Source organism: Rhinatrema bivittatum, chromosome 8, assembly GCF_901001135.1.
Source record: "Rhinatrema bivittatum chromosome 8, aRhiBiv1.1, whole genome shotgun sequence".
Lineage (NCBI taxonomy): Eukaryota > Metazoa > Chordata > Amphibia > Gymnophiona > Rhinatrematidae > Rhinatrema > Rhinatrema bivittatum.
In genome coordinates, this window is record NC_042622.1 from 119,722,151 (window position 1) to 119,734,710 (window position 12,560).

The window sequence follows — 12,560 nt, forward strand, 5'->3', positions numbered from 1 at the left end:
ATAGAGATGGAAATGACCCACAGAGTGGGGTACTCACGGTGAAGGTCCTCAGTAGAGATGACAGTGATCCGCAGAGCAGAGAGCACCGGTGAGGTCCTTAGTAGAGTTGGTAGTGGTCCGCGGAGCGGGGTACACTAGAGAAATCCTCGGTAGAACAGGAAGTAGTTCGCGGAGCAGGGTACTCACAGAAGTGTAGCGAAGGTTCCAGGGAAGCCCCGGAGAAAGGGGCAGGCAGGAGTCCCAAGCGATAGGCCCTCCGAGGAGCAGATAGCCAAGACGAGGAGAGAGCCCTCGAGGAGCGGGTACCCTGGATGTCTATGCCTGGAAGCAGGAACTGGAACGCAGGTCCTCTGAGAGCGAGGTGGATTTAGCAAGAAGCTACTCTTTGCCAAGTCGTCGGTAGGCAGGGCCAGTGGGCTTATATGCCCAGGAGGCTATGTCATCCGGAGGGGACGCCCCCGAGGTGCTTGCCATGATGGCTTTAAGACTGGCCCGTGCTCTCGCGCGTGTGCCTAAGGACTTCCGACGGCAAGATGGCGGTCGGCGGCGTCTGTGCCACCCCGGGAGGCCTGGGACTGGTAAGCAGGCTGTCGGCAGCTGGCAGAGGCTGCCAGTCTACCCCCATGGAGTCAAGGAAGCAAAGAAAGAGGTGAGCAAGAGTGGTTGCAGCCGTCTGCGACCGACGGCCGTAACAAACCTTAGAGTCTTCATGATTTTTTTTCTTTGATCCTATACAACTGAGAAATTTTTGGATGCCATACGTGGTATTGTGATTTCCTCTTCCTCTGCTAATATGGAATTTTCTTGATTGTGTACTGTTCTGCTTTGAAGCTTTCATCCTTATTATGTTTGTAATTTGCCTTGTATTTTAGCCAAGGGACTAGTTTGTACCAGTCTGTGGCCAGTCTGTGGCCATGGCTTTTTTCTGTTCCTCCTCAAATATATAGGGGTTTAAATAAGGCATCATGTCCTCGGATACTTATTTCTCTTTTCTTAATGATTTCTTTACACTGTTCTGTATAACTAAGTCCACTGCCTATTTTTCTTTGTCAAATATATTTTATTTTATATTTGATTTAAAATGAATAAATAAAGAGTTTTTAAAAAGTTGGAAAAATTATCCATCAGAAGCATAAGCATTGACAAGTTAAATGTCCTGGGCTCAATGAAACTCTGTGGATCCATTCGCATGCGAACCGCAGGAACTGCTTCAGTACTGGTACTGTCTTTCCTTCTCAACACTCAGTACCTTGTCAGTCAAAGTGCATCTGAGCACCATAGTGGAATACCATGTTCAGATAGAGGGTAAACTGTTTTCCACTCATCCTTTTGTGTCAAAGTTTATGAAAGGCCTATGGCATACTAGGAGTCCATTGGCCAAGCCACTGTGCCATGGGATTTTAATTTCATTCTGTCACAATTTATGAAGCCACCCTTCATTGGAGTCGGCTTTTTTAAAGTTTCTTGCATGGAAAGTATTATTCCTGGTTGTGATCATGTCAGCCAGATGAGTCAGTAAACTTCAAGCATTGGTATATTACTCTCCATTTATGCAGTTCTTCCACAATAGGGTGGTGTTCCCTACTCACCCAAAGTTCCTATCAAAAGTGGTGCCAGCTTTTCATATAAATCAAGCCATCTTGTTATCCATGTTCTTTCCAAGGCCAAATGCACTTGAAGAAGAGAAAGCCCTTCATATATTGATCTAAAAGAACCTTGGCTTACTACGGAAAGAGAACTCAGGTACATCATCCATCAAACCTCGCAACTATTCATCTCTTAGGATCCTAACCAACTGGGCATAGCAATTGCCAAACATATGTTGTCCAGTTGTCTAGCACAGTGGTCCCCAACCCCGTCCTGGGGGCCCACCAGCCAGTCGGGTTTTCAGGATATCCACAATGAATATGCACGAGAGAAAATTTGCATGTTATGGAGGCAGTGCATGCAAATTTTCTCTCATGCATATTCATTGTGGATATCCTGAAAATCCAACTGGCTGGTGGGCCCCCAGGACAGGGTTGGGGACCACTGGTCTAGCAGACTGCATTGTGCATTGTTATGCACTCACTGGTCTTCAGATTATAGATTCAGACTCTTGTTCCAAGACGGAGTAAACTCACATGTCTGGTGGCCAAAGTTATTCTATTACTGTTCCCAGCCTGGTAGAAGGTACTAGACACTACCACATTGGGCACAGCAATAGTATAACATGGCCATCAGAAATATGAGTTAAGTTTTATTTTTGCTCTGACCTAGGAGTTAAATTTCCAGCATTAAGACAAGGGGGCCAATGCAATAAAAGATGCACTAAGAAAATGCATTCATTAGGAAAGCACGCAATTTTAACACTTGCACAATTTGTCATCGGTAACCTGGATGCAATATTTAAATGAATTAAAAATGAAAAGCGTGCATAAAAAGCGCACGTAGTTTAAAACAGAGTGTTTGTAGTGCCATATATTTTATTTCATTGGACATCCAAAATTGCATCGCAAGTGCGATCTTTGTCTGCGTATACCTGTCAAAAAGGCTTCTGTCAACTGTAATACAATAATACGATTGTTTCAATTAAAAAAGTAACGCTTTTAACTAAAAAAGCAATATTTGAAACCGGCTTTGCTCTCCCAATGTGATATCGGCATACGTGTCAAAATCCTATCTGCAGGGTATATAAATTCCTTCCGTGACATAAACTTTCCTTTTGTTCTGAGTTCAATTGGACCTGTACTGGCCACAGACTGGTACAAACTAGTCCCTTGAATTCATGCGATTTCTGCTTTAATTTCTTCATTTTCCAAAGGTAAGAGGTGGTTGCTTTCTGCTTATTTAAATGTTTATTTCATGTTGTATTTTGCTTTTGTCGGCATGGAGGATTAATTGGACGTCCTTGAAAGCGTCCACATATGGGGTCATTTTTATGGACGTCCGATTCCTGGGTGTCTGGCTGCCCCCCATTCACTCCTTAAAAAGAACATCCAGGAATCGGACGTCCATAAAAAACCCCATTTGTGGTTGTTCTACCGATCAACGTCTGATGATTGAGCATGTATAAACCTTCAAGGACTGACGTCCAAGAATTGGGCGTCTCTAAATCAATATCCTGGGGCCGGGATGCAAGGATACTGAAAAAATTTAGAGAAGAATGTTTTTTTAGTACCCAGAGGCCACCTGTCCACTATACATTCTTTTTTGAGTTCCCTTGCATTCTGGCCCCTGGAAATCAACACTTTAAGCTGCCTGCCCTTTAAAACACCTCCCTTCAATGTTGAGAAATAGTTAATACCTTTTTTTACATGGGATTTGTATACGCCCATGCTAATCATACCGCTGTTTTTTTATTGCAAGTTTTTTAGTGCTAAAACCCATATTATATACCTGGATAAGGTTAGCACCAAAACAGCTACACTAAAACATGAATAAAAACCTCCGGTAGGCTCAGTGCAGCTTATTACTTTGGCTGCCAGCTAGGCTATTAATTCGGACCTCAGGAATGTTAACATAGCAACGTAGTAAATGATGGACGAAAAAGGCACAATGGCCCTCCAATCTGCTGAGCAAGGTTTTTAGGGTTGTAAATGCTATATTACTTCCAAACCTTTGACTATAATAGCATACCTTATAATAGATTTGGCAGTTAGGACTTCAACTAGTCATTTTTCAAAAGAAACCTCTGTATGCATATGTGCACATGAAAGTTAGGTGGAGAGAAATTAATTGTTATTGAGCTGATTTTCTGAATATGATCTTTCTTTGTCCAAAACAATTAAAGTTAGTTAAAAAAAACCACAGTACTGAAGACAACTACCATCCACTATCAACCAGATTATTTGTAATCATTGCAAAATAATCCAGTATATTACAGAGATGCATTATATTGTACTCAGCACCAAAAGAAAGCACAGAAAGATTTGTTTGAAGATATATGCATTAATAATTCGATTAAAGCTTTGCTATATAACAGAAAGAATATGTTCCTCATTATTTTGCGCAGAGTAATAATTGACAGCTGATTAAAGAGTTAGAATTTAGAAATCCAGTTTTTATTGCCCAAAAAGAAAATTATTTTAGAAGGTGAAGATGTGCTTAGACAATCATATTAGCATATTCAAACAATTGCAATTTGCAAAATAGTAATTAGAACTCCATATCTGCTACTTTTAATCAGTGCTCGAGCTTTAATTGCATTTTAAATATTGATGAAATGTGATTCTCCAGTGTAACCCTGGTGTTGCAGGGGTTATGGAGGCAGGCAGAGACAAAAAAGAGAAAAGCTGTAGCTAACAAGCAGCTGCTACAAAGAAAGATGGGCATCTGTGATTTAAATTGTTAGCTACACAGCCAGGTAGAGTGTAAAAAGGCTAGTCAAGAGGCTGTTAAGTCCATTGCTGCCAATTACTAACAATCAGGGAGGAGCTTTAAGACGTATTCAGTACAATAAACCCAGTTTGTCTTGTTTCAGAGGTTACCACTGAAGAGGTTACAGCTGCACTGATTCAAATAGCCTGGAAACTACAGCAATTATCAACCAGTCTTTCTTTTGAGTGTGGTAAAAAGTCTGTATAACCATAGCTTAACTCTTTATGTTCTGCTACACAGACATAGATTCCGCAGAGTTTGCTTCCAGGGTGCCATGCTCCATCATTTCTGCCATTCACATTTCATTCACTTCTGCTACAATGGCACAGTCCTATAATGACATTTCTTCAGTTTATAGCATTAGCTTGTCTGGGAGGTGCTCTTTTTTTCAGTTCTGCAAAATATTGTGAATGGCAATAAAAATATTACAAACCAAATTTGTTTTAAAAGATACAGTACAAGATTTTTTCTTGCAAAATGTTCAATAGTTTGACCAAATAAGTTGGCCTGTTTACCAAAGTGCAATATTTGTACTGCATAGAAAACTACCATGGGATTTACTAAATTGCAATAGCAAGTGGTACTGAGCTGTAGCATCTCTCTCATTCTGGAGCTGTCTTAGTTTCTCTACAGCTCAGCCATCCTGGGATTGCTGTTCCAATACCTGAGGGACTACAGCCCAGCTGGGCGCTTCCAGCTCACTATTGCCACCTCTGGTGATTTACCATATTGTCTAATAAAAGAACTAGTGTGTGTCTGTCTCCTACACTAAGCCTGACCAGTGGTCCCTCTCGGGATTTCCCCTAAGGACGTGGTCACCTGCCACTGGTCCAAGGATCCACCCACAACTACTTTAAATAACTATAGGTTGCTAATTCCAGCTTTCTCTACAGAGCTTTGACATCAGATTGCTAACTCCGCAAGCAGATTCACATCAGATTGCTAACTCCATGGATCCGGCTTGTCTCCAAGGTTCCGGTTAACTCCATGGATCCGGCTTGTCTCCAAGGATCCGGCTTGTGTCCAAGGTTCCGGTTAACTCTAAGGATCCGGCTTGTGTCCAGGGTTCCGCTTAACTTCAAGGATCCTGCTTGACTCCAGAATTCGGGTAACTACTTGGATCCAGCACAACTCAATGCTTTGCAGGCTATACCGGGCCTGGCTCAGCGCATTGCGGAACAACAGGACGCCTTGGAAAAACTCACTTCAGCTTTTCATCAGCTACACACACAGAAAGTTCAGCTTCTAACCATGAAAGTCAGTTACAGGAGGTAACTTTAAAGACTGCTGTACCACTGGCGGCTCCGATCCGCTTCTCTGGAGAAATACAGAAGACTCGGGGTTTTTTAAACCAGTGCTGCATGCACTTTACCTTACAACCATCTTTATTTCCTACTGCTGTCTCCAAGACTACCTACATCCTTTCTTACTTGGATGGTAGGGCCTTGTCTTGGGCATCTACTTTGTGAGAGCACAAGGACCCTATTTTCCAGCACATAGAAGGATTTATGGACTTATTTAAATCCGTTTTTGATGACCCTGCTCGAAATTCTGTAGCCGGTTTTGCTTTGGTGGATTTGAAGCAAGGCAACAGATCATTGGCTGAATTTGCCATAGAGTTTAAAACTCTTACGGCAGAACTTTGCTGGGACCCCAAATGTCTCAAGACTCTCTTTTGCAGAGGCCTGGATACCCGTTTAAAAGACGAGCTGGCTGCTCGTGAAACACCTGACTTGCTGGACGAATTAGTAGCCTTGGCTACTTGGATCGATCACCGGCTCTGGGACAAGGTGAAGGAACTGCAGCCCAGGATGTTATCTGGGTTGAATCAGGCTAGCTCGATACCTGCACCTCGAAAGGTTCCAGTAATTTCTGCTGCTGATAAAGATGAACCGATGCAACTTGGTCGTGGACATTTGACTTCTAAAGAGAGAAGATTTTGGAAGAAGCGCGGCCTCTGCATGTACTGCGGTCAGTCTGGCCATGATGTCTCTACATGCTCTATTCGTCTGGGAAACGGATGGGCCTAAGTCCTGCAGGAGGACTGTTGGGCCTTACCGCGTCTTCTCCTCCGTATTCTCTCCCAGTCTCTTTGACCTGCAGACCGGGTTTGGTTCGAACTCCTGCCCTGGTGGACTCAGGGAAAGGAGGCAACTTTACTCCTCAAACTCTAGTGGAATATCTGAAGAGTCCTCTCGCCAATTCAGAAGATCCACTATTGCACTACAACTTGAGGTGGGCTTTGAACGTTTCTCAACACAGCCACCTCTATTGAAGAACGCTATGACGTTCCCAGCAGCCCTTTCCTTACCTCGTTGGCGACTCTCTTCGGGGTTGATGGAAGGCTAGCTGCTGCGGCGTCTCCAGGCAGTCCTTCTTCGGCGTCCCCAGACCGGCTCGACGCTACAAGCCGCTATGTTGACCAGATGCTAAAAGGCGCGCGCGCACAGCCCTACTGATGTACCAGTGTTGGCGCGAACCTCAGGGGCGTCCCCCTGAGATGACGTCACCAACTCCAGATATTTAAGGTCTCAGTTCTCGCTAACAAGAGGAGTTAGCAAGGGGTTCGCTTCCTCCTGGTCGCTGCGGATAGAATTTGCTCTCCATGACCCTAGCTACTCTGCCTCCTCGGACTTCACTAGAGGTACTCGCTCCTCGAGGGCCCACATCCCGGACTTGCTCCTGAATACCACTTCTGCTAAGAAGTCATCGCTGCTTGCAACATTGTGAGTTTCCATCTATCTCTCAGAGCTTTCCCTGGGTACAGGTACTCGCTCCTTGAGGGCCTAATGTATACCATCTCCTGGGCTGCCTTAAGAGACTATTGTGTGAGTACTACCATCAAGGTCTTGTTCCAGAACTCTGCATGTAATGCCTACTCACTGTCTTAGTTTCTCTACAGCTCAGTCACCCTGGGATTGCTGTTCCAATACCTGAGGGACTACAGCCTAGCCGGGCGATTCCAGCTCACTACTGCCACCTTTGGTGGTTTAATACATTGCTTCTAAGAAGTCTTTGTTGCTTAACATCAGTGAGTCATATCTATCTCTCAGAGCGTTCCCTGGAACCAGGTACTCGCTCCTCGAGGGCCTAATGCCTACCAACTCCTGGGTTGCCTTAAGAGACTATTGTGTGAGTGTTACCATCAAGGACTTGTTCCAGAACTCTGCACATACTGTCTACTCACTGTCTTAGTTTCTCTACAGCTCAGCCACCCTGGGATCGCTGTTCCAATACCTGAGGGACTACAGCCCAGCCGGGCGCTTCCAGCTCACTACTGCCACCTCTGGTGGTTTACCATATTGTCTAATAAAAGAACTAGTGTGTGTCTGTCTCCTACACTAAGCCTGACCAGTGGTCCCTCTTGGGATTTCCCCCGAGGGCGTGGTCACCTGCCAATGGTCCAAGGATCCACCCACAACTACTCTAAATAATTACAGAATGCTAATTCCAGCTTTCTCTACAGAGCTTTGACATCAGATTGCTAACTCCGCAAGCAGATTCATATCAGGCACTGCAAAGGAAGCAAACCAGGAAGACTTAACGGACCTTATGGTCCTTATCTGCTACCTTCTTCTTTATTTTTATTGTGGACATGGGAGTTTTCTCCTGCTTCATTAGGCTTTCAATTAATTTGGAAGTGGGGCTTGGATCCAGTGCTATTCACCTTCATTCACAACTTCCTGGGCATTTTTCTCTTACTTTATATCCCTTCCCAATTCACTTACCCCAGTCACTGCGTTGACAGTCATTTACTGGGAGTCATACACCAGTGCTCTTTCTGAAACCATGGGCCCTACATCCAGCCACTAGCTGCCGCTGTTGCATAATCACAAAAATTCCCTTTCGCTAGGGGCTGTGATTGCTGCTTCTGCAGCACACTCAACCCTCTGGAACAATTTTAAAAGCACACATGCATGCATAAAACTGCATTGTACATGCATAAAAACTTTGGAAAATTACCCCCTAAAAGACTAACCTTACTCTTGGGCAGTCATGCAAGTCTCTGGAACCTTCTACCCTGTATTTGAATGTAATCTATAAAACAAGGATCACTTTCTGTATACGAGGAGATGCTGGACAGTTCGAAAGACTGAGGGCACCCAGTACTCAGCATCTCCCGAGAACACTTATATTGACTAATAAAAATCCATTATACTTTTACTGAGTCTAAGTGTTCTTGTGTCCCTGGCCATAAGCACAGAGTAAGCTTAACAAGTACACTCTGCAGCCACAGCAGGCAGAAAATTATTAATATACAAAGTTTGGATAGTTTATAACTACTAGCAAATTCGCTTAGGGATGAGTAGAACAAAAAAAGATTGGTCAAGGATATGAAAACAAACATCTTATGTATGATAAACCACAAGTCCTGCCCAAAGGGCTTCATGTACTCGTATGCTTGATCAGGAAGTCACAAAGTCCATGCTTAGCTCTTTTGCTCTGTTTATGTAGGTTATACTGCAGACCACATGACTTAGAAGCTCTTATTTCTTATCGTCCAGTCAGATGAATCCAAAACAAGCAGTTATGCACCTCTACCAGCAGATGGAGATAGAGCAAACTGAAGAGGGATACTCTGTGGTGGTGATTTCCACCTTACTCAGAGCTAGAAAGTTCTTCATTTCCTTGACCTATGTGCGGGCTTGGAGAGTGTTTGAGGCCTCTTGTGAGGATCGAGGTACTCTTCCATCCTTGGTCAAGATTCCACTCATTTTGGAATTTTTATGGGATGTCTTGAATAAAGACATGGTTCTCATTCTCTTAAAGATGCAAGTAGCAGCTCTCACCTGTTTCAGTTGTCAGGTAAATGGTGGTTCCTTGTCGGCTCATCCTGATGTGGCCATTTTCTGAAAGGAGTGAACCATCTTCATCCTTCCTTACGGTTTCGGTGCCCCTATGGAGTCTTAAATGGTATTGGTTTTCTTGGCAAACTCTGCGTTTAGACCACTGTGTACCCTGTCCTTGAAAACAGTGTGCTTGTGGCAATTTCCTCTGTGTGTAGGGTTTCCGAATTCCAGGTCTTGTCTTGCCATGAGCCATTCCTTCAGGTGACTCCAGGAGCAGTACAGCTGTGTACTGTTCCTTCCTTTTTACCGAAGGCTGTCACTGAGTTTCACTTGAATCAGTCCATCTCCCTGCCATCTCTGGACAGAGAGAGATTTATTTATTTTATTTTTATTTCTTTATTTCTTTCTTTCTTTCTTTTATTTATTTATTTATTTATTTATCTCCCTGCCATCTCTGGACAGAGAGAGATTTATTTATTTTATTTTTATTTATTTCGGATTTTTATATACCGGCATTCGAGACCGCAGTCACATCATGCTGGTTCACATCAAACAGGGGTGCATAGTAGAACATTGGATGTGGAGATGTGGAGATGTGGAGGAGTATTGTCTTGCGACCCTTGGATGTCAACTGACATATTGTCAGGTATCTGGAGGTTTCTAAGCCTTTCCAGAAATCGGATCGCCTGTTTGTTCTTCAAGGTGGTACTAGACAGGGAGAGCCGACCTCATGGGCTATGATAGCTTGCTGGATTAAGGAGGTAGTCACGGATGCATACGTGGATGCTGGGAAGCCGTTCTCTAGTCAGATTAGGGCTCATGCCACTAGAGCTTGAGCAGTGTCATGGGCAGAAGTTAGATTGTTGTCCCCTTTGACATTTGCCAAGCTGCGACGTGGCCCTCCTTACACACATTTCCAGGTATCATTGTCTGGATCTGCAGGCCCGGGAACATTCAGCCTTTGCACGTGTGGTTTTTGACTGGACCGCAGTCAGCCTCCTGCCTTATTCGGGAGCAACTTGAGTACATCCCACCTGTTCTGGATTCATCTGACTGGATGCTAAGAAATGAGAAATTACTACTTACCTGATAATTTCCTTTTCCTTTGGGCAGTCAGATGAATCCAACTTCCTTCGCGTGGCTGCTGAATGCATTATGTTCCTCTTGTGTGACTACCTGTTACAGGGAATACTGGTAAGTGTTAATCCAGTCCCTAGACTTATGCTTATACATTTTTATCTGAGCTCAGTGTTGCCTGTTGGCTGAGTATTGAAATGGTTACTTGTTTTTAATCAAGATTTTTGCAAGTCCACCGTTGCTTTTGAAGACAATACTGGCAGGCTGATGTCATTGTACTGTGACGTCAGTTTGCTCTGTCTCTGTCTGTTGGTAGAGGTGCATAACCACTTGTTCTGGATTCATCTGTCTGTCGTAAAGAAAAGGAAATTTCAGGTAAGTAGTAATTTCTCATTTACAATGATACATGTTCATTTTTCACAGAATAGCAAGTGAAAAAAATGTAATGCTAAGTTACTAATCAAACATTACAAGGTAAAATTCATTCATCGTTTAATATTTTTATTTTTCATGGTGTACATTTTCTAACATCATTTCAGAGAGTTATCTATGGGATGGAAAACTTAGGCAATTTGAAAATGCTGATCTTTGACAATGAATGCAATTGTTCTTTATAGCCATTAACTAAAATACATTGACCCCAGTTTATGAAAAACCAAAGTTTAGAATGGTGTTAACATGGAGTTATATGAGCTTGATACACTTACAGAAAATTCTTAAAGAATAAAAATAAAAAGTTAAGAGCCTTAATCATCAGACAAAAATCCTAAAAAAGATTCTCTAGTCATGGCTAAATAGGATATAAACCAGTGATGGCGAACTCCAGTCCTCGAGTGCCACAAACAGGCCAGGTTTTCAGGATATCCACAATGAATATGCATGAGAGAGATTTGCATGCACTGCCGCCATTATATGCAAATCTCTTCATGCATATTCATTGTGGTATCCTAAAAACCTGGCCTGTTTGTGGCACTCGAGGATTGGAGTTCGCCATCACTGATATAGACCAATGGTTCCAAATCTATCCTATTGACTCCATAGCCAGTCAGGATTTTAGGATATCTACCATGAATATGCATGACATAAATCTGAAGATACTGGGTCTCCAATTTACGTAACATTGACATTGACTCCCCTAATCAAAATTGTTTGGGAAGAGTAGAAATAGTCCAGCCTGTTTTACCCATTTTGCCATTTAATCTGTAAGATCTAGAAGGACATATCCCACCACAGAAGTCTGCTGCAAATTGCAGCTAAAATTGCATTGTAAAAGAATTTAAATACTGAAATCATATTTATATTCTTTTAAATTCCAAATCTCACTGAGAGCAGGTTATACTGAGATAATTGCCTTTCTGCTGTATGTCTTTGCCTGTGGTTTGTCAAAATTACCGTATACTATGCAGCCTAGAGTTTCAGCATTCATATTGGTCTTGGAGAAATCTGGAGACTTTGTAGGTTGTGATACGTTTTAAAAGACCCCAAAAAACCCCACCACATATTACATGAGCTTCTTCAGAAAAGGTCTATTCGATTTCAGAAGCTCATGCATTAGAACATAATTTTTGTTTGTCTTCTAAAAGATATCACAGATATTCTATGCACTTTGTGATTATTTATCTGCTAGTAGGGCCTTCTACCACTGGGTCTAGCAATTAAAGAAATCTTAAATAAAAAATAATACAGGACATACTAATTTTCATTTTAGTTTGATCTTACCACACTATGAAAGAGCAGACCCTTATTTAGGTATGTTGATTTGATTGTCTTATTCTGGTGTCATATGTTGTATTTCAGATGATGAAGAACATGAATGGATAGTTCGGACATGTCGAAAAGGCTGGGATGAAATAACTGGATACAGACCTAAACATTCATCTAAAACCTCCTGATTTTACAGTTATTGCTTTTTTTAACAGGATGTTGAGGAGGTTGTTTTGCAGAACTATGCTTAAAAATGTTGAATGATGTGAAATGCCATGTTAGTCCATTTAAATATGCAGACATAAAAACCAGCAATGTGCAGAATAATAAATATTGAAACAAACATGCAATAAATGTATTTATTTATTAGCGTCCAGTCAGATGAATCCAGAACAAGTGGGCTATGCACCTCTACCAGCAGATGAGATGGAGCAAACTGACGTCACAGTACATATACCCCTGAAGTAACATCAGCCTGCCAGTATTCTCCGTCTCCAGCAGATGGTGGACGTGCATCTCCCTACTGGGGATTGCTTCATTTTGAAAAAGGAGAATTAAGAATATTACATTCATCTTGCAGTGATACCAAAAGGTTCCTCCCACAGTTGAGAATTCCTGAGGTGATTTCCT

At 42.5% G+C, this 12,560-nt stretch overlaps 1 protein-coding gene across 1 annotated transcript in view; it reads left to right on the forward strand.

Moving 5' to 3' along the window:
• The window catches only part of MORN5 (MORN repeat containing 5), a 106,903-nt gene extending 94,631 nt beyond the window's left edge, over positions 1 to 12,272 (forward strand). Inside the window, exon 5 of the mRNA XM_029614668.1 lies at positions 12,024 to 12,272. Within this exon, the coding sequence (XP_029470528.1) occupies positions 12,024 to 12,118 (95 nt within the window). The 3' untranslated portion in view covers positions 12,119 to 12,272. The remainder of the gene's footprint in view (positions 1 to 12,023) is intronic.
• Positions 12,273 to 12,560: the final 288 nt, after the last annotated feature.